The following is a 20,799-nucleotide window of genomic DNA, read 5'->3' on the forward strand; positions in this document are numbered from 1 at the left end:
TTATTTTTTTTCATTTCACTCGAGTGGCGACGTATCTAAAGCTCACTCGCAACTTGAGTTTGGCTCGACAAAGCAAAAAATCGACCAAGGAACCGATCAAAAGAACTTAATTTACAGAACAACTGTCCACACACTGAGTTTCTCCGCTCATGACAAGGATGCTAGGCTGGGTGAAGATCCAGAGGCACTTTTGAGCGACACCTGCCGAAGTATGCTGTCTGAAACGCTGCCATGCTAAGAGGCCCACAGCCCCCACGGTGCAACACCCCTGCTATTACGTTAAAGGCAACAGGTGAGCAGATCTGCATTGAATTTTATTGGATGCACAGATTAGCATTAGGAACTGCTGTGGTAGTGGAGGTTGGTATTTGTTTGGTGATGTGTCAACTAGCCACATACAATACATATTCACATCGTCGAATGTATGAAGTGCAGCCTTCGCCAATGAAAATGATCTTATTGTCTGCCACACTCTGGGCTCTGCTTGCATAATTTCAAACTGCTCTTGTTGTAAAAGTCCAGAAACTTACTCTGGTCGTCATGGTAATGAAAGCCTCACCCTCCATTGGCCCAGCGATATATGGGCCGGCGTAAACAGCCGGGACCTGCCCCTAAAAATGCTCTAATTTCAGCAAATATAGAGTTGCCTAAAGTATGTTTCACAGACATGATTGTAAAAAACCTGCGAACTATATATACTAATATACTGTAATTTAAGATGAAATCCGCTTAAATCCTCAATATATAACAACATAATAACGTTTGACGAACCAGGCAGAAAACGATACAGTACATGCATTTGCACTAGTATATGAATATTATAGATTGCTCGCTGTAGTCTGAATTTCACGGGTGGTCCTGTGAGGTTTTCCAGTGGCCGATGGCTCCCGCAGATCATGTGACCAATCCGGCGCACATCTGTGTTGCCAAGAAGAATAGTCTCCATGGCAACCGCATACACCCTCCATACCTTTACAGTGAGACAGAGATCTAATCGTGTATGTGTGATGACAACAAAATCATCAGTTATAAAAGTCAAGGATGGAAGAAAAAAAACTGCATTCGTGAGCCAATACATTTTTCATGCATACATCCTCCTATGTCATCATTACCTGATTTCCTTCAGGCTCAATAAATCATCTTCCTCATCAAACTCGACTTTACCTAATCTGTGGATTTTTTATTTTTTTATTTTTATTTTTTTTTGCAGGTTCATTTCAATTTATACAAGCTTTGGGTCCATCTTGCCCAGCAGTCAAATCCCACATGTAAAGCACAAAGCATGTGGCCTCTTTTTTTTAAAGAATTCATTAAGCTATTAATATTGACACTCCAGGTTGAAGTTTACTGTGAAACTAAACATCAAATAAGGAGATTTACATGTTCCAAATAATTTTGTTGGTGTTTTTATGGGGACTTGGACTGGATTCAAGGCAATTATTATGTTTTATTTTGTAGGCGCGGCTTATTGTAACCAGAGGTCGCAGTGGCTGACGGCGAGGCAGCTCCAGTCCGCCCGGTGAGTCATCTGCCTCACAAGGACGTCTCCAAGAGAACACTACGAGGACTTGGTAAGAGCGCCCATTCAAAGCACACAGTCGTTCATACGCACCGACGTAAAAAGGACGGGTTTGTTCACCTTGGCTTAAATCTCAGGGTTGGCAATGAGAGGTGCTTGGTCACTATGGTGACCGTCACTTCAAGGTAACTTGTTTAATTGGGTTCTTTTTGAAAGGTGTGCTGCGCTTCTGCTGTGACACAGTGGAGTCGACAAAAATTATACCTGCACTTCACATGCAGATGTTTTGGTATCATATGCATGAACCTTTTAAGATATTTATATTCAATAAAATAAATATTTTACTACCTAAAATTAATATTTTACTTCACCGATTTTGTCTATCATGGGGGTGGTCTGGAATGTAATGATTTATTTACTTATACAATGATTCAATTGTAATGTATTGTGCATAATAGTTAAGTGAACATTTTAGCGAAACAGGTTTAAAAAAAAAAAAAAAAAAAACTTTTCTGAAAATGCAAATGTATGGAACTGAAAAGTTAAATCCAACTAAATTGAACTTAACCAATATGCTGAATCTACTGTAACGTAACGCCAAGTTTGAACATTGAATTCAATGATTCTTCAACATTGTCGTGTTGACAACACAGAATGATGTCAGAAGTTTTAGTACATGGATGCATTCGGCTTCTTGAATATATTTGAGCCAACTGCATATCCGTGGTGATGATTTCCTCTTTTTACTAAAAGTCATTCTCTGCTCCACGGATACGAAAGCAAATAATCAGATGATTGCAATGCAGCAGGTTGCCAGGCTGCTTATCTCCGTTTCCCCATTTCTGCAACAACGTCACGAAAATGTGTCGTTGCTTACAAAAACAGCAACAAATCAGTGAGAGCTCGTGCATCTGTCCACAGATCCTGGGGCTTGTTTGATTTTACATTTATGTTTTGGTATGACCAGTAAATATTGACTCTTACTTTCCTACCACAGTGTAAAGGATGCAACCGAATTGCAGTTTTTCATTGAACACCCAATTCTCAACATTAGGTACAACTGCACAATCTTGTCACGATCAAACACATGACCTGCATCAAAAATGCTGCCTTCGCAAATGTAGTCATGCTCAGTTTATTCTTCTTCTTAATATTATTGTTATTATTCAAGAAAATTGATTTAACATATTCTGAAATTAAAAATAAACTATTATTTTTAGTATCATCATAGGCTATATTATACTTATTGCATTTTCAATTAGGTTAATTTTCATTTTTAGTAAATACATATGTATCTTCTTTGAATAGAATTTAATTTCAAAAGATTAATACAATTTTAATGTAATTGAATTTCTATTGCAATTATCAATTATTATAGTGGATGTATCGCAATACTTTTTATAATATTAGGGTTTTTTAAAAAAATTTATAAATGTTTTTATTTCATATGTATTCTTTTTATGTTTTTAATCCTTTGTTAATGCTTTTTAGCTGTACCAAAACTTATATGAACAATGTAATGACTGTGAGGGACGACAGGAAGATATTGGCGATCCCATTTTAAACAGTAAACAATCCGATGAGCAATTAAGTGATTGATCATTAGTAGTAATAGTCATTTTATTTAAATTCTTCATGCATTTTTAAATGAATGCATTTGTTACTTTAATTTGTGGTTATTTTTGTAAATAATACAATTTAAAAATATATGTTTTTATTTTACATTAAATGTATTAGCTCATTTGTATATACTGTACTTTTTGGATTCAACCTCTTCAGCGGTTTACTCTTTGGCTGGATGAATCAGTTCTCTGACCCCACCTGGTGGCCACATAGAGCAACAGCAGCCGGAACTTGCCAGGAGAACGTCAACGTGTACGGCTGGGTGGACGTGTACGTGCGGCCTACGTCACACCAATACCCGGATGCAACGACCACAAACATGGACCGCCTGTCGCTGGAGGGAGCCATTCATGGTGAGAGAAAAGGAACCTACACACAGCCTTCAACAGTGAATGTGGCGCCTTTTAACATGAGAGTAAATTCTCCCAGGGAGTTTGTGTATGTGTGTGAGATTGGATGTTTTGAAGTACATTTCTCTCGTTTTTCTGTGAATAATAAGGCATGGCAGTCATGTGGGTCAGAATCAAATGTGGATTAGGTCACCAGATGAAGCGCTTTGTCTTTCCCCTGTTGGGCGAGAAGCGGGGTACACCCTGGATTGGTCGCCATTCAGAGTCTTAAATGAAGCTAGAATGCACGTTTTTGGAATATTGTCCACAAATGCAGACAAGAACTCACTTTCATTTACTCCGTACTCGGCTACTGCAATTGGTCTTTGAATTTTGGCAATTTTCCTTCCCTTTTTTTTTTTTTTTTGTTTTATTTATTTTTTTGCTTTTGTCTTCAAATGACACCCTTGTTTTATTATTCTAATGTAGAACATTCTGCCTCAATTTTAGGTCATTCCCTTGCTGGCCATGCCACAACCCCGAGAAAGCGCCAGGTCCGTTTTTCCGCCCGCCATGACATCGTCCTGTTGAGGGAGGTTATCGCCCAGAACCCCTTTGCCTCCAAAGAACCAGGTTATCTTTTGAATATGCTTAAAGCCTCCGGTGGCTGCAATATACACTGAGTTGTCGCGACACGAAGTGCTAGCCACCAGCTATCTCGCGAGCGAAGAAGTTTCTGGAAGCTCACACTATGACATACAAAATACCCACAATGCCTTGCGTTCCAATACATTACCTGAATAGCCGGATTTTATGTAGCGGGAGAGGGGGGACTCATGCTGGACCCTCAAGTCTGTCACTGGGTGCTGTTCTAGCACAGAGTGTGCAGTGTTCATTTTCAAACTGTGTATAAAAGAATAAATTATTCTATACTCACAATAAAATGATGATTTAGGGAAGGTGTGGGCCCGTGTTGGGGAGCTGATGACAGAGGGCCTCCGCGAGGAAAGCTTTGAGGTGGACGCTCGCCGGTGTCGCGAGAGGACCACGCTGCTGCTGGATTACTACAAGAAGCAAGACTTCCCCGGTTTACGCAGGTACGCGCACGCCAACATCCGTAACATCGACAACAACAAAAAAGCGTCGCGTTCAACGGGATTCGTTTTGCCTCTAATTTTAAACTGCAGGTTTGGGAGCGAGGCCTTATACGCAGAAAAGGAGGATCTGCTACATGAGGTGTTGGAGCTGGAGGCTGAGAAGGGCGTGGCTGCCGGCGGAGACTTCATTCAATATCAAGTGAGCGGCAAACTCAGAAAAAAGGAAGCGTTGTGTGGATGTAAAAGTCTACACACCCCTGTTCAAATGCCAGGTTTTTGTGACCTATAAGCTGTACACCTCAATTGGGGGAAAAAAAAATATCTTCTCTAGAGGGAAACTAAAAATAAACAACTAAGATAATGCTGGTTGCGCAAGTATGCACACCCTCTTATAAGTGTGTTCAGAATGAACCAATCACTTTCAAACTCGTGTTAAATGGGAGTCAGCAGCACACACCTGCTGCCATTTAAAGTGCCTCTGATGAACCGCAAATAAAGTTCTGATGTTCTAGTAGGCTTTTCCCGACCTTTCTGTCTGTATTACACATGCTTAGATGGTTTCTTATGTGATCTTTTCATTTATTGAGGTGATGGATTTGGATTTTTTTTTTGTCAGTTGTAAGCTATAATCATTAAAATTATATATTAAAAAATTCAATCAGGAAATATTTCACTGCTTCGTGAATCTACAGTATGTACAATGGCTTTCATGTTTTAAATTATACTGAAATCAATAGTTTTCAACAATGCTCCATTTTATTGAGATACATCTGTGAAGCCTGGGCAGCATGGCTCAAGTAGTACCTTGACGGTAGAAAAGCGCTATACAAATGAAAGCCCAGTTTCTAGTATTTATATACAGTATCAACTTCATGCTGTCAGTATGCAGTGATTGGATGCTTCTACATACTCTTATTCCACCATTATGGAGCTTAGCTCCACATTTCCTTCCGATTATTATTCTCATGTTCTTATATTTTCCCCAGGGTGACGAGTTGAGAAAGCGAGCCATAGAGGAGCTTAGTATCCCAGAACAGGACAAACCTCAGCTACCGATCATACAACTAAGTCCAGGAGGTAAACATTTGTCACTTTTTCCCGCATTGCTAAGGTACCAACGGGAAAAGGGGGGTTTGAAGTGGACCCGTGAATGCATAAAATATAGCCTTTAAAATGTCCCAGGTGAACCTGAAGAAGATCACGCTGAAATGACCGAGCTCACGACGGCGCCCACGTCCAAACGCGCGTGCCAGTGCTGCTGCCAGACCTACTCGGAGATTCTCAGCTTCCTGGAGAAACGCTACCAGGCGGAGCAGCGGCTGCGGGAGGAGGAACTCGCCCTCTGCCGGGAGGAGCTTGAGATCCAGAGGTGTAAGGTTCAAACCCATGTATGGTCAACCACGCGTGTTTCCAAAAATGTGACATCCTTTAAAGTATGAAACTCATGAGTAACTCGCGTCCTAGCCCAGGGGTGGGCAAACGTTCGGGTCTTTAAAACTGACAGATGGGCCAGGCCATTCAAAGATGGGCTTAAATAAAATTTCAAAATGTCTACTCAATATGCCTGTGAATATTCTCATTCATCCAGGTCCTTGAATTGATCGCAATTGGACTGTTGTGCTTGTCTTAGAAGATGTTTTACCTCTCATCTCATCTGCTGGATCAACACAAGATAATACCACAGAGCCTCCAAATATTAAAATTTTTGATGTTAAGGCTTCTTTTGTGTTTATATGTATCATATCATATTTGCATAAATCAATTATATACATTTATTTAACTGTTGTCTGAAGACACCAACATTTTAGCAGGTTCGGCTTAAAGCAATCACGTAATCAAACCGTGAGCGTAGCATACACAGGAAGTCAACTATCCCGTTTTCCAGGTTTGGTCATGTGACGTTCCGCATATAGCGGATTAAATAGGATTTACGATGAAAAATAAAACATGTATTACTCAAACTTCATACAAATCTAAATGGATATAGATTTTATAATGGATTTCAGAAATGTTTAATACACACCACTGCCTCTCACATGTTCTGACATTATCTGTGTCTATCCAGCCGTCACACGTAGTTTCCTTTTTGCTTTCCTCTTTGAATTTTTGGTGTCCAAATCAGATTCCCAGTTGGTGTATTTTTATTACATTGCCTCGAAAGATCACACTGCACACGCGTTTGACTGCATTCCAGCATATTATAACGCGCAAAAGGCCTTTTCAATATCATTCTTCACAGTGGGAAAAAAAATATTTTAAAAAACATGAAGCAAAAATTCAACTCAAGTTTAACAAAATATTTCCTCATTAAAAGTCGAGGTTGTTTGAGCGAGAATTGGCTAAGTAATTAGACTTCAAATTTATTTCACTTTTTTTCTTTTTTTTAACAACACCCTGTACAATAATTAACATTTATCTGATGGTTTTATTCTCCAGGTAAGATCACCTTGGAAAGGGAGCGTCTGGAAGCGGAAAGAAAGGAACGGGAAGGAAGATTTGAGCTGGAGAGCCAAGAGAGGCAGGTCATCTTGGACTTGCTCAAAGAGAAGGTGCTCAAAAGTTGAACCTGAGAAATGCTCGAGTTACACACAGTAAAACACAACAATGGTACTGTATCTAACAAAAAGAGTCCTTCAAGGTGATTGAATCAAAACACTCATTTATGACATGAAATGGAATGCAGAAAGGGTTTGGCGCAGTGATTTTAGGGTGTGGCGATCCTTGCTGCAAAATCGTACCGATTCTACCACTGTCAAGTAATCCATTAGCTGTGACCTTAAGTTGCACTGAAACCGATAAACAAGCGGTGAGGTTTAATTACGCTTGGTTATGGAAACACTGCTTAATAACAGTGAAGACGCAGTAGCATTAATCAAGCTTTAGTCTGCCGTTTAGAGTTTATTTGGGGTATTTTACTGTCAGTGATACATTTAAGAAGCACCTTAGCATATTGAAAATGTTCATTAATGTGCATAATTTATTTTAGAGAAGTGATTTGGATAGTTTGACTGGAACAGGACTTGAAAGGATGATGTAATGCTCTTGTTTTTGTCATTTTTATCTGGAACATCAGTCATCATAAACACTGCTTAAACTTGGGACATATGTTATAAAATTACTGTTATTTACTTTTATTTGGAAACCAAGAAAAATGACTTCCTGTTGGAGATTAACTAAAATCACAAAATTCAAATGGTAAATTTTTGAGCCATTCACCATTTTAATAGTTAAGTTCACTTTTAAAAGTGTGATTAAAAAAATATATAACACAACATTGTTGTTTATCCTGAGTCATTATTACAAATATGTCGATGCATTTTTTATCAAAAATGGAATATCCCTTATTCAAAGTAGCAAGGGCCAAGGCCAAACTGATCTGGAAGTACAGTATGTATGAAAGTTTAGCAGTTTTGCAATTTTTTTCTAATGTCCCCAATAGGGGCTCTGTAATTAATTAATAGGTTGTATGTTTTTGAAACAGAGTGAAAGTGTCTGTTGAGGTTCACACCAGCACTAGTTTCTTTACATCTAATGCTATTTGTGACATTTTTTTTTCCAGTTGTAATGACTTAATTTTTTTAAAGTAGAAACTAGAAATATTGTGCCAAGGATGTTAGAAAAATGTACAATTGTTTTCCCAATTATCTTTTTGTACACACGTCGTAAACCGAGGACATGCTATATGATTTATATTTTGATTGATTTAAAAATACTGTACTGTACATTTTTTCTTCCTGCTCTGATAGAGTTTTGTTTGATAATCAGATGTAGGAAACATAGGGCACTGATAAGGTAACGCCGAGATTCTAAAGTTAAAATGTAAAAATTGACCCAATGTTTGTATTAGTCAGAAAAAAAAGAAAAGCACACTTTCGCCGTTAAAGTTGAATTAGTTAGTCGCGCTTTAAGATGGCGTCACGCGCACTTCACACACGGATTGGTCAATGCCGTTTACTCCACGCCCCCCTCTCGGCTCTACGTAGCCTCTGAATGGCTCGGCGAAAGGTCTGTTTTTTTCTTCTCGTCATATAAGAGTCGGTGTAGCCGAAGTTGAGTTTACATCACTCGAGTCTTACTTGTCACACTTTATACACAAAATTTGCGGTGTGTGGTAAACTAATAAGAAGTGTTAAAACATAGCCTGAGTTCGTTTTAGTGGCTCACCCGCACAGGGAGAGCACTTTAGGATGGATAGCTGCTTTTAGCTTGAGTGTGGAGGTCCTTCCATCGTGGAAAGTTAGCACATAGTTTCGCCTGCTGCCTTATTATCTCTTTTTTCCTCAACACCACATTTCAGAAAATTATCGTGGTCGTTCTGATATTTGGAGGAGAAAAAAAAGAAGGCGGAAAGTGAAGCTTGCGGGGCTGTGAAACAACATGCCGGTAAGGCGTTTCGGCGGTCACGGGTATCTGGTGAAACGCTCTGGAACGCCCAAACTCTCGTATGGTTTCTCCAAAATGAACGTGTCAAAAAGTGGATACCGGGTTTTCTCCGCCAACTCCAGCGCCGCCTGCGCCGAGCTCGCCAAGAAGATAACAGAGTAAGTCCACGGCGTCGCCATTGTTGCTCTTCGTTTTAAAAAAATTAATAATTTATTTTATTTTATTATTATTTTTTTGCTAGCTTGGTCCTTGACACGGAGGTGCAGTTGGCCCGATGCTCTGTCTGTGTGTTTTGTTTTTTTTTGGGGTGGGGGGCACACACAAGTACGCATGCGCAGTACTCAGAAGTACAGTAGCTGGTGACACCAACAACAAAAAGAGTGCACAACTTACATATTTGACCAGAAAAAACTGCATTTTGATAAAGAAGCTAACTTGTTGAAGAGCAATGTTTTATGTCTTTTATTTTTGTTTTTTGTGATAGGCCATATTTTCAGTTTTAGCATGAATTTGCAATATTATGTTTGCTTTTGTCGTCACACTGTGACTATATGTCACGTGTACATCTAAATGACATGCAAAGTGTTGTAATTTCTGCTTCAGTTTAGACAAGACAGAGCGTTGAATTAGTGGGTTAGGGTTACTGCCTCACAGTTTGGATGTTCAAGGTTTGAGTCTCAGGTGGTTCTTCTCCAGCTACTCTGGCTTCCAACCACTTTCCAAAAACATGAATGCAAGGTTCATTGAATGAGTTTTTCATAATGAATTGATTAATCGACAACTAATCGCTCATCAAATGAATCGATAACTTTGGATAATTGATTAATCGTTTACAGCCATTGTTTAACTTAGATTGTCCAAATCCTCTGATTTCAGCCTTTTGAAAGTAAATATTCTGATTTCTGTACTCCTTCATGAAAGCAGACTAATTATCTTTTGTGTTTAAGACATTTGCAAACATCTGCTTTTACTTTGGAGAACAATGATCAACATTAAACAATACAAAATAAACAACAATAAATAAATGGTAATAAAAGAAAAAAATGACTGCAATAAACTAATGCAAAATGAATTTTTAAGTAATGAAGTTCTTCCTTGTGCTTCCACCAATTTCCTCTATATCTCTGCATAATTTTATTAGCACTTGTTATTATTGATTTGGGTGCGTTTTGAGTCCGCTGGCATATTGTGTGTGAACTCTGATGAGTTGCAAATAATAGGATTGTAACCATGTTAACTTGCTTCCCAGGAGCCCGTTGACTTCGCTGAGCCTTTTCTCCGCCATCTTAACTTGTACCGCCACTCCAGGGCACGTTTTCAATGTCTACTTCGTCGGGAGCCAGTTGAACTGAAACAGCGGTGCTTAATGAGTGTTTCAACATATAAATTTGAGAGCCAACATCAGAAAATGGTGGATTGCTGTGTGATGTTTGGCTGCAACAATCCGTCCGTCTTATAGCTAGTCTTTGGATTGTGACTGGTTTGTTCCTGTTGGAGTTGTCATGAAGAATCATGAGAAAGCAGAGTACTGGGCAGACGGACGCTTTCATTCCTAGGAAGTTTGCCGAGCACAGATTCTGGATTTGTCTTGTTTTCCTGATTTAATTGTTCATCATGAAAATCTTATTAGGAAAAATAAAGAATGAGTTATCCCATCTGAAAGCAAACATACTTTGCTTATTGTTGGCCGACTGATTTCCTGTCCTATGGACACATGCCTCAAAACGTCATCTTTTCCTGCTGAAGAGCTTTAAATTCACAAGCAGCCAGACCGTCAGTGGCCCCTTAGGACTTCGTATTTTGTCAGGATTCAATATGACTGTGAAAGGGAATTGTGTTGGGTTTCCCCAGTCATGCCTGGACAGGAACGAGCCGTCCTTGTCCCTTGCATCAAAGACTGCGGTTGAGTGAGGTGAACTGGGCGTGGTTACCAGCTGTGCGCCAAGCCTTCCCTCATCTGTAGCGTGCCAATTATTGATTCTCTCGCATGACAGTTCCCTCATAATTAGTTGCATGTTTTTATTGCGCAACTGCAGGCGCTTCATAAAAGTTGAGGCTTGCTCAGAATGTTGAATGCCAGTGGGCTGTATTCTAACGTATGTGCGCAAGATAGCAAGCAACAATCTCCCAAAACAGAAGTCATAGTTATAAAAAGTAGGTACAGTATGAGGAAAGACCTCAGCAAAGGCCGTCCAGTGCTTGTTTCGTACATGCCACACGACCGCCTACACTTTCACGCAGAAATTTCACAAATTCACAAAGAGCCGTAACAAGATGCTTTTACAGACTGTGTAGAAGGTCTTATTTAATCTGCACTTTGTCCCAGATTCTCACCAAAGAAGCAGATGTTTTCTGAATCCCGCTGGGTGTATTTGTGTTGTGATGTTGACCCTCTTGTACTTTCTCCCCCCCATCCTAGACGCTTGGGTGTAGAGTTGGGCAAGTCTGTGGTATACCAGGAGGGAAATGCAGGTAAGGCCAACAGGGATCGCTTCACTTGTCCGCTTCCCTTTTTTTTCTCCTCCCCCCTTTTTGAACTGTCGTCGTCGTCCTCGCCACTTTGATATCGACTGTGCGCAGAGACCAGAGTGGACGTGAAGGAGTCTGTGCGCGGGCAAGACATCTTCATCATTCAGACCATTCCCAGGTGAGATGAGTTCCTAATCCACAGGAAGATTTCCTGCAGAAATCAAAGAAGATTTGATCACTGACATATGGTGATTACAACAAAAGCATTATGAGGGGAAATGAAATTCTCTTTTGGAACGAATTCCAAACCAAAAGAAATCAGCCGCCTGCATCTCTTTTTTGGGGAAAGCCATATTTGAAAGACCAGAACAGTTTTACTGTAATTTTATTAAACACGTTGACTCATGTTTACTAATTAGCTAAAAATTGGTTGCATTGGATTTTGTTTAGTGCTATCAGTAAAGGAGCCAAAATACTTTTGCACGCCACACTTTGGTGTGCCGTTCGCTATGTTCAGCGATTCAACTCTGCTTTGACCCACAACTAGAAAGTTAATATTCCCTGAGACAATCTGACCATGTTGTTTTCCAGAGACGTCAACACGGCCATCATGGAACTGCTGATCATGGCGTATGCCCTGAAAACGTCCTGCGCCAAGAACATCATCGGGGTCATCCCGTACTTCCCTTACAGTAAGCAGTGCAAGATGAGGAAGAGGGGCTCCATCGTCTGCAAACTACTTGCCGCCATGTTGGCTAAAGCTGGTAAGTGCGCTCCGTTAATTCTGTCACCGATGTGACTCATTTATCACGTTGCTATATAAGCGAACGACATTTCTAAAAACGGCACGCAGTGTGGCTTCGTGCACTTTTACACCACAGCAAACTAAAACCACAACAACAAACACATTCACATTAATACCTCTCTCTGAGGTGACCATTATTGGATGGCATTGTTTATGTTTGTTCCGTTTATGTTGCAGGGTTGACCCACATCATCACCATGGACCTCCATCAGAAGGAAATCCAGGGCTTCTTCAGCTTCCCCGTCGACAACTTGAGAGCTTCCCCCTTCCTCATCCAGTACATCCAAGAAGAGGTGATGCTACGTTACACTACTCTCAGACTGGGGCATAAAATATCACAGTGTACAGTATGAATAAGGCAGCTTTTTCTTGAAAAAAAAAAAAAAAAAAGGGATATAGGCACGTGCACACACAGCCACTGGGTGCCCCTTTTCCCTGAAGCAAAAAATAATAATCCTTTTTGCTGCAGGCCATTTTTGTCTTTATTAATCAGTATTTAAAAGAAAAATGATCCTCTCTGTCATCAATTTTACCCAAAGTATTTTGAAATCTGAACCGCATTTATTCGAGTCCTTGGAGGGATTGTACATGTGCTCCTGCCTTGCCCCCAGCCACTCTCCTTCCAAAAACCTGTCATTTGAACAGGGCTGTGTTGACTTTTTCTATCCACCGTCGCCTCTATTCACTTCCTTTAATACTTGTATTGTTGACTTTGCTGATTGTGTTAGCAGAAATAAATACATACATTAAATACATAGTACTGTTTTTTTTTTCTTAATCGTATGAATAATTTTCCTTTTTTTTTTTTTTTTTTTTTTTTTTGGGCTCGAGCACCTGCCCCCAAAAATGTCTGTGCACATGCTTGTGTTGTCGCTGATTTTCTTCGTATACAGTATATCAATGATTGTGTAATCGCCATATTGTGATAATGTACTATTGCAATTCACACACCAAGGATTTTTGCTTGTTGTTTTTTTTTTGTCAAGTGATCTTATATGATATGCAAGATCGGCTGTCGGGTAATAGATCTTTCTGGTCTGTTCCCACGGCTCTCAGATCCCAGACTACAGGAACGCTGTCATTGTTGCAAAGTCCCCGTCGGCTGCCAAGCGGTAACGAGACAACTTTTTACATATTTCAACTTTATTTATTTCTCCTGCTGTCATAGTGGATATTTCCATTCCTCTGTGCACACGTCTTCCCTGCTTTCTATTTTTGTGTTTGTACATCCGTCTGCTCATTTGTCAGTTTCGTTGCCGCTTGTGTGTCTCAGGGCTCAGTCCTACGCCGAGAGACTGCGGCTCGGTCTGGCCGTCCTGCACGGCACCGCTCCCGGTCTCGAGTCCAACGCGGGCGACGGGCTGTACTCGCCCCCGCCGGCTCGCCCCAGCGCGGGACACACCGGCCTGGAGCTGCCGTGTAAGACTGTCGTCCATTTACGCGTACCTGATGAAAGTTCTATGGTTGACACAATGTAACTCAACGGAAACTACGTCCCACTTTACAGTTCTATAAAGTAATAAAACTTCAGAAGAACTGTTATAAAAATCCCCAAAACTTGCTCTCCCCACACAGAAAGGCTTTTAATATATAATAATAACAATTTGTCAGGTCGTCCCTTACCTTTTTATAAATGTAGTATGTCCCTTGGAGGACTTTATAAAAACTGAACTAGGTAGATACTTTACTCATAAAAGGTCCCCCACCCTGTCCTCTAAATTGAATACAGCTTTTTAAAATTTATTTATTTATTTGGTTTTTTTTATATATAAATTAGTCTATCCGGGTTGGGAATTTAAAAAAAAAAAAAAAAAAAAAGTGACAGCATGTTAACCCAGACTGCAGAAACTAAAATATAACCAAGATGAATGATTGTTCATTGCCTGCCAAAATATTTCTTCTGAACAAGCATTTTTTTCATGTGGGTAAACGCATTCCGCTTGCATTAAAATTTTTTGGGGGGTTAACAATCTTAAGGTATGATAACTTATTGAAATTGTATTGCTGGTTATGAATAAGGTATTTTTTTTTAAATAGGACAATCACTAGTTTTAAGACTCTTTTTTTTTAAGGCTTGCTATGTCTACTTGTTTTACTGTTGTGCAAAGCAAAGCAAATTTATTTATATAGCGCATTCCATACACAAGGTAACTCAATGTGCTTTACATGATTAAAATAATTTTAAAACAAAGGGAAAAAAACGGCTTATAAATATTTAAATCAAAGAGAGAAAAAAATACAATTAAAACAGCGTACAGTGCAAGAAATATCATTTAAAAGTGGAAATGCATGGGAAAAAAGAGTTTTTAACCTGGACTTAAAAACATGCACACTTGGGGCTGACATCACTTCTATTGGCAACTTATTCCATTTGTGTGCAGCATAATAGCTAAATGCTGCTTCACCATATTTGCTGTGGACTCTGTGCTCCACTATTTGACCTGAGTCTGTCGATCTCAGAGCCCTACTGGGTTTATATTCCATTAGCATTTCATTCATGTATTCAGGACCTAAACTGTTTAGTGATTTATAGACCAGTAGCAGAACTTTAAAATGTATTCTAAAGTTAACTGGAAGCCAGTGTAAAGACTTCAGAATTGGAGTAATATGCTCTTGACCTCTTTGTTCTGGTCAGAACCTGAGCCGCAGCATTCTGAATGAGCTGCAGCTGTTTAACGTTCTTTTTAGGGAGTCCAGTCAGAAGACCATTACAATAGTCAAGTCTACTTGAGATAAAAGCATGGCTAAGCTTTTCCTGGTCCGCTTGACACATGCAAGCCCTCACTCTGGATATGTTCTTCAGATGGTAGAAGGCAGTTATAGTAATTGATTTAATATGACTGTTGGAATCTATCAGAACACAAAGGTTTCGGACTTGGTCTTTGGTTTTTAAAGAGAGTGACTCCAGGTATTTACTAACAGCAATACTCTTTATTGCCAAAAACAATTATCTCAGTTTTATTGTGGTTTAATTGAATATCTCAGTTTTATTGTGGTTTAATTGAAGAAAATTTTGGCTCATCCAGTTATTTACGTTTTAGACAGTGACACAACACCTCAATTGAACTGTAGTCATCTGGACACACTGCTAGATATAACTGTGTGTCATCTGAATAGCTATGATAGTGAAGTTCTGAACAATTTGACCCAAGGGTAGCATATACAGACTGAACAGGAGGAGTCCAAGAACTGACCCTTGAGAGACCCCATAGGTCATTGCTATTTGATGAGATTGAACACTTCCAATGGTTACAAAATAACTCCTTTCCTCCAGGTAGGACCTGAACCATTTAAGAACTGTTCCATTTAGTCCTCCCCACGTTTCCAACCTGGTCAGCAGTATATTATGATCTACCGTATCAAAAGCCGCACTGAGGTCGAGTAAGACCTGAATTGACACTTTTCCTGAGTCAGTATTCAACCTTATATCATTTAGCATTTTGATAAGAGCAGATTCTGTACTGTGATGAGTTCGGAAAGCTGATTGAAATTTGTCAAAAAGTCCATTTAAGTTCAACAAATTGCTGAGTTGATTAAAACTAACTTTCTCAACAATCGTCTTCATCCTGTCCGTCACACCTAGCAGAGAATTTATGCTAGTAGTGAGTGAGTTTTGCGTTGGGCTTTGCTCCAATGGGGCAGGGAGGGGTGTGGGAGATTCAACGTGCTGGCTCATTTGTCAGTCGCTCCTCCGATTGTTTGGATGACCCTGATGAAGCCGTCTGTGCCTCGTGTCGCCTTATCTCCTGTTCCTCCGATTGTTTGGGAACAACTGCATCTTTTTGTCCTTCAGCCGTGTCACCAAGGTCAGTGTTTTCTTTTTGGGCCGCTGAACAGGGGGAATCATTTTGCTTTAATCAAGTAATATGTTCCTCATTTCATTACCTTTTTTTTTTTTTCTCTTTCAAGCGTAGTGGTTAGCATGTCTGCCTCACAGTACACAGATCCAGGTTTGAATCCCCATTTGAACATCCCTGTGCGCTTGTGTGGTTTTTGGCTCACATTCCAACAACTTGCATGTTAGGTTCATTAATGACTAAATTGTCCATAGGTGTGAATGTGAGCTTGTTTGTTTGTATGTGCTCTGCTATTGGCTGGCAACCAATCCAGGGCATCTCGTAAGATGGGTCACCCGCGACCCTCGCCAGGACGAGCGCAAGAGAAAATGGATGGTTGACAGAATAGCTTAGGCCCACATATTGAGTGAGAAGTTCACCACTTTATTAGCTGCGTTTTTGTCCTATTTCTGTTTTTCCCCATCCTGCTGTGCCTCATTCAATGTTTTTCGCCAACACAGGCGGCAGCGGATCTCGTGCCCCGTTTCCTGGGATTGAGCTTCCAAGTATGCACCCAATGAGTGCCTGACTCCATTTCTGCCTCCAGCTCGTGTCGGGTTGCTTCCTTGCATGGAATGGGGCTTTTCTGAGGATTTCCTTTTCATGCGTCCTTGCATTTGGGCTCGCATTAACGGTTTGGATCGGATTAATGTCTGATACGACCCCTTTCTTTGGACCCGATGGAGGGTGGGATGGCTTAGGAACTGGGAAGGCCATCAACTGTATTAATTGTGTTAGAGATTGCTACTTAAGCTTTTGGTTTCTGAATGCAGGCTAACAATTAAAAGGGTGAATTTCACAGTAACTCAGGATGCTATTGTGATACTTTGTCAATGATAGCGACGCCACTGCCGCTTCTTGCATTTGAATTGAAGTGTCTCCAAATGAAGTCCCTTGCTGTTGGCAATAACTTGACAATTTGTCATAATTTTTACAGCAGTTTGCCTGTTTGGTGGTTATGGCTGCTGCGTGCGGGTGGAGGGTTCTAGCTTTGGTCGATGATTATTTGGTATCCCTTCATTTACTTGAATCGTAAACCTTCTCTTGAGTTCTGGAAATGACTCATTTTTACGACATTGCATATCCTGGAAATATTTGATTCCAAATAATGATCGACTCTGGTTCGTAAAGGACGACCACTACACACATAAATCATGACAATGTTGGTATGGAGTGCAAAATCATTCATCGTGTGCCAATTGTTTGCGCTGCGTAAGCTGGTGGGCTAATTGAGTCTTGCATGCCTTTTGGCAGGTTTGAACCAAATTCCTTCGCATCAAATCTCCATTCCCTCGAGGAATCTGCTCCTGATTGCACTTTGAAGGTTCAGTCTTGTCTGGGGCTTGTGTAACTTTGTGTTTGTTTGTGTGTTTTTAGTGATGATGGCCAAGGAGAAGCCACCGATCAGTGTCGTCGGGGATGTGGGTGGAAGAATTGCCATCATTGTTGTAAGACCGTGAACCTTGATAGGACTTTATACATACTTTTACTTGTTAGTACTAATATCATGTAAAATGTGTAACACAACACTGATATTTTCATTGAGTACTTTCTTACTTCAGTAATTATTTGGAGGATTACTTTTTACTTGAGTCATATTACTTTCAAGCAACAGTACTCTTACTTGAGTGCAGTATTTGGCTACTCTACCCACCTCTGACATTGTTTTGACATTTTCCCTGTAACAAGATGACTTTTTCTCGTTACATGTAAAATCAAGACTTTTCTTGAAAGTACATCCCTATTAATTTCTTGACTTTTTTTCCTTACTTTTTTCTTGTCACATGATTTTTTCCTTTTGACTGAGTAACTATTCTCAGCAAATGACAATTTATTACTGAATATTCTCTCACTCAATATTTGCCTTCTGACTTTTTTTCACATAGTATTTTTTTCTTGGAACACTGACTTTTCTTGTAATATCACAACTTTATTCTTATAAATTAGGACTTTTTTCTTGTAACCTTATGACTGTGTTTGTGTAGTTAGCCTTTTCCAAAAAAGATAAATTTTCACATGGTTACAACTTGTAATATTGCAACTTTAGACTTTGATATGTAGCACTGAAGACGTGACTTCGTCGGAATGTTGCAACATTTCTCAAGGTTTTTTTTTCGTTTTTTTCTTCTTGCTTTTATATTTATTTATATTTTTATAATAATAAAACTTGGATTGTTTTTCTTGTAACTTGACCTTTTTGCAAATTTTTCCGTTAATTTGTTTCCACTTTTATACATTTTTATTTGACATTTTTCTCATCATAGTTTGACATGAAATATTACTATGTTCGCATGTAACATTACTGCTTTGTTACCTCTCGCAACTTTACATTTTTCTTCTTTTCGCTTCTACGCTCATACTCATCCGTATCAATGAAATTATTTTTTTAATGCTGTTAATTTGAGGTCAAATGAATGCATATTTTATATTTCTAATAAATTGTAATAGGCAATCAGTCTTTAATAAAACATTTATGACTGACAGTTTAAGGGGAAAACATATTTGTTTAATTATTCATTAGAATTCATCAGAGGACAATTTTCACAGCAAGCGCACTTGAGCGTGATGATAGCAAATCCAAGTTTATGATGTTTAAAGAACTAATTAAACATTACAAACCCCTCTTGCAATCACATCAAGCTGATTAGAGAGTCTTTAACTGGCCTTTAATTTTAATTTTTTTTCCCCCCGAAGGTTAAATGAGGTCATTTTAAATTAGGTTTGTGTTAGTCCCTGATTGAAAATCCTTTGAGAAAATGATTAAAACAAGATTGAATATGTTAGGATGACATCATCGACGACGTGGAGGAGTTTGTCGCCGCCGCAGAGATCCTGAAGGAGCGAGGCGCCTACAAGATCTTCATCATGGCCACGCACGGCCTGCTGTCTGCCGAGGCGCCCAGACTCATTGAGGAGTCTGCCATTGATGAGGTAAAAACCGGATTTCCAGCATCAAATATGTAAAGATATGCAAATGAGGACATGGCTGGGCTTCCAAAATGGCTGTAATTAGCGCTGTATAGACCTCAATCATACCCTTACTTTTGCTCATTTCCTAACTGGTGCGGCATTCATCGAGGGAATAGAGTGAACCTCCGTTCATAGCGGGGGGTACATTTCACGCCCACCTGTGACAGGTGAAAGTAGAGAGCGAAACCATATAACAAACTTATTTTTAAAAGATAGTTTTACCCCTCCCAGGGGAAACCTATTGAAACACAATTGAACTTATTAAAACGCACTTTTTGAGGTATTCCTTAGCGCCTTTTCTCACTCTTGTCAATTTCAAGAAATGGGAAATTATTATATACCATCACTTTGAAGAAGCCAAAAAAGAAGACTCCCACAGTTATGTAAATAAAGAGGCGTAGTGTGCTTACTTCAAGCTGTTTATTTGTTACTCCCAGTTGAAGTATAATGCAAAAAGTGAAACGTAAAAGAAAATGTTCAACCAAACCTTGTCTCTTCATTTAATGGAAGCTAGATTTATGCTAACATATTAAGTAAAACACCATAATTGGGCTAAGTAAAATTAGCATTGCTGTTACAGTAATCAACCTTCAAACAACAAGCATACAACAAAAGCGAATTAAACGTCGTATATTTTAACACCAACATTTTCAACTAAACCATATAGTTTGATGTGGCGTAAGCTTAATGCTGACATTTTATGTGAAATGCCATAGATGGGCAAACATCGATGTTGCGGTAATTTTAAACCTTCAAATAACGGCTACTTTAACACGCACAGAGCTGCACAACATACCAACAGAGCAAACACCATTACCTGCAGACATATATTCTCTTTGCTCTGGGAACAACAGAACCCCCCCCCCAAAAAAAATCACTCCCCACCCCCCCCATTTCATGGGCATAAATTATCTGCGGATTTTTGCTACTCGCAGCCCAGCCCAATCTCTTATCTCCTGTAAATAGCTGTGCTGTAAAAACCTGTGAAAAGCGGTCGACGTTGTCGTGGGGGTGTGAAAGATTAACCGCAGCTGTAGTCAAGCTCTTGATAGGCTGAAAGTGTGGCACTTGCCCCACCTCTCACCCCCCACCCCCTTTCCCTCACCCCAGGTGGTGGTGACCAACACTGTGCCCCACGAGGTGCAGAAGCTGCAGTGTCCAAAGATCAGGACGGTGGATGTGAGCATGATCCTGGCCGAGGCCATCCGCCGCATCCACAACGGAGAATCCATGGCCTACCTGTTCCGGAACATCGCCGTGGACGACTGAGGCAACACACAACAAATGACACTACATCACCGAGCATGATCGTGGGAACAATATTTGACAAGTGTTTTCGCTTATACAGACATGATGTATCGCATGCAGCTTCTCACCATTTGGCAAATAAAACTATTTTTCTTGGGTGACATACATTGCTTTGGACTGTGATTGGAACAATTTTACATCTAGTGGATCTTCCAGTGTGGAATGGTCCAAAACTGATGTAATTTGGAGTTCAAAACTTGGAGTTCAGCCATGGGGATATAGGTCAGAAGTGATAATTAGGTTAATAATTTGAAGATTCAAATAGGATAATCATTAGTTTGTTGTTTAAAGGTGGGTAACAAATAACTGCACGGGCCATTTATGTAATGATATGATGAGTGCATACATTTATATGGTTTCCCAGCTGTAAACGCAGAAGCACGTTCGACACACTTTGGGGAAGTGTGCGTTCTGGTACACACCTCACACTTCAGGATTTATACTTTAGTGAAGTGCCAAA

The 20,799-nt window shown here is 39.8% G+C and overlaps 2 protein-coding genes across 3 annotated transcripts; both read left to right on the top strand.

Annotated features, from left to right (window-relative positions):
* Positions 1-157: 157 nt before the first annotated feature.
* Positions 158-8,109, top strand: si:dkey-45d16.4 (uncharacterized). Its single transcript, XM_061771652.1, has 9 exons — positions 158-292; positions 1,459-1,571; positions 3,299-3,495; positions 3,982-4,104; positions 4,427-4,568; positions 4,659-4,767; positions 5,555-5,645; positions 5,751-5,939; positions 7,005-8,109. Exons 3-9 carry the CDS (start codon positions 3,318-3,320, stop codon positions 7,130-7,132), a joined length of 960 nt encoding a protein of 319 aa, XP_061627636.1. The 5' UTR covers positions 158-292; positions 1,459-1,571; positions 3,299-3,317; the 3' UTR covers positions 7,133-8,109.
* Positions 8,110-8,568: 459 nt separating this feature from the next.
* Positions 8,569-20,444, top strand: LOC133477179 (phosphoribosyl pyrophosphate synthase-associated protein 1-like). Of its 2 annotated transcripts, XM_061771654.1 has the most exons (11): positions 8,569-9,109; positions 11,371-11,423; positions 11,532-11,598; positions 12,012-12,184; positions 12,403-12,518; positions 13,282-13,337; positions 13,499-13,644; positions 16,523-16,567; positions 17,439-17,509; positions 18,846-18,992; positions 20,142-20,444. In XM_061771654.1, the coding sequence occupies exons 1-11, from the start codon at positions 8,946-8,948 to the stop codon at positions 20,298-20,300; spliced, it is 1,197 nt and encodes a 398-aa protein (XP_061627638.1). In that variant the 5' UTR covers positions 8,569-8,945; the 3' UTR covers positions 20,301-20,444. The 2 variants fall into 2 exon arrangements, with proteins under 2 accessions (XP_061627638.1, XP_061627640.1); XM_061771656.1 differs by lacking the exon at positions 16,523-16,567 and having other exon boundaries at positions 8,570-9,109.
* The last annotated feature ends 355 nt before the right edge of the window (positions 20,445-20,799 follow it).

Source organism: Phyllopteryx taeniolatus, chromosome 4 (genome assembly GCF_024500385.1).
Source record: "Phyllopteryx taeniolatus isolate TA_2022b chromosome 4, UOR_Ptae_1.2, whole genome shotgun sequence".
In the NCBI taxonomy this organism is placed as follows: domain Eukaryota; kingdom Metazoa; phylum Chordata; class Actinopteri; order Syngnathiformes; family Syngnathidae; genus Phyllopteryx; species Phyllopteryx taeniolatus.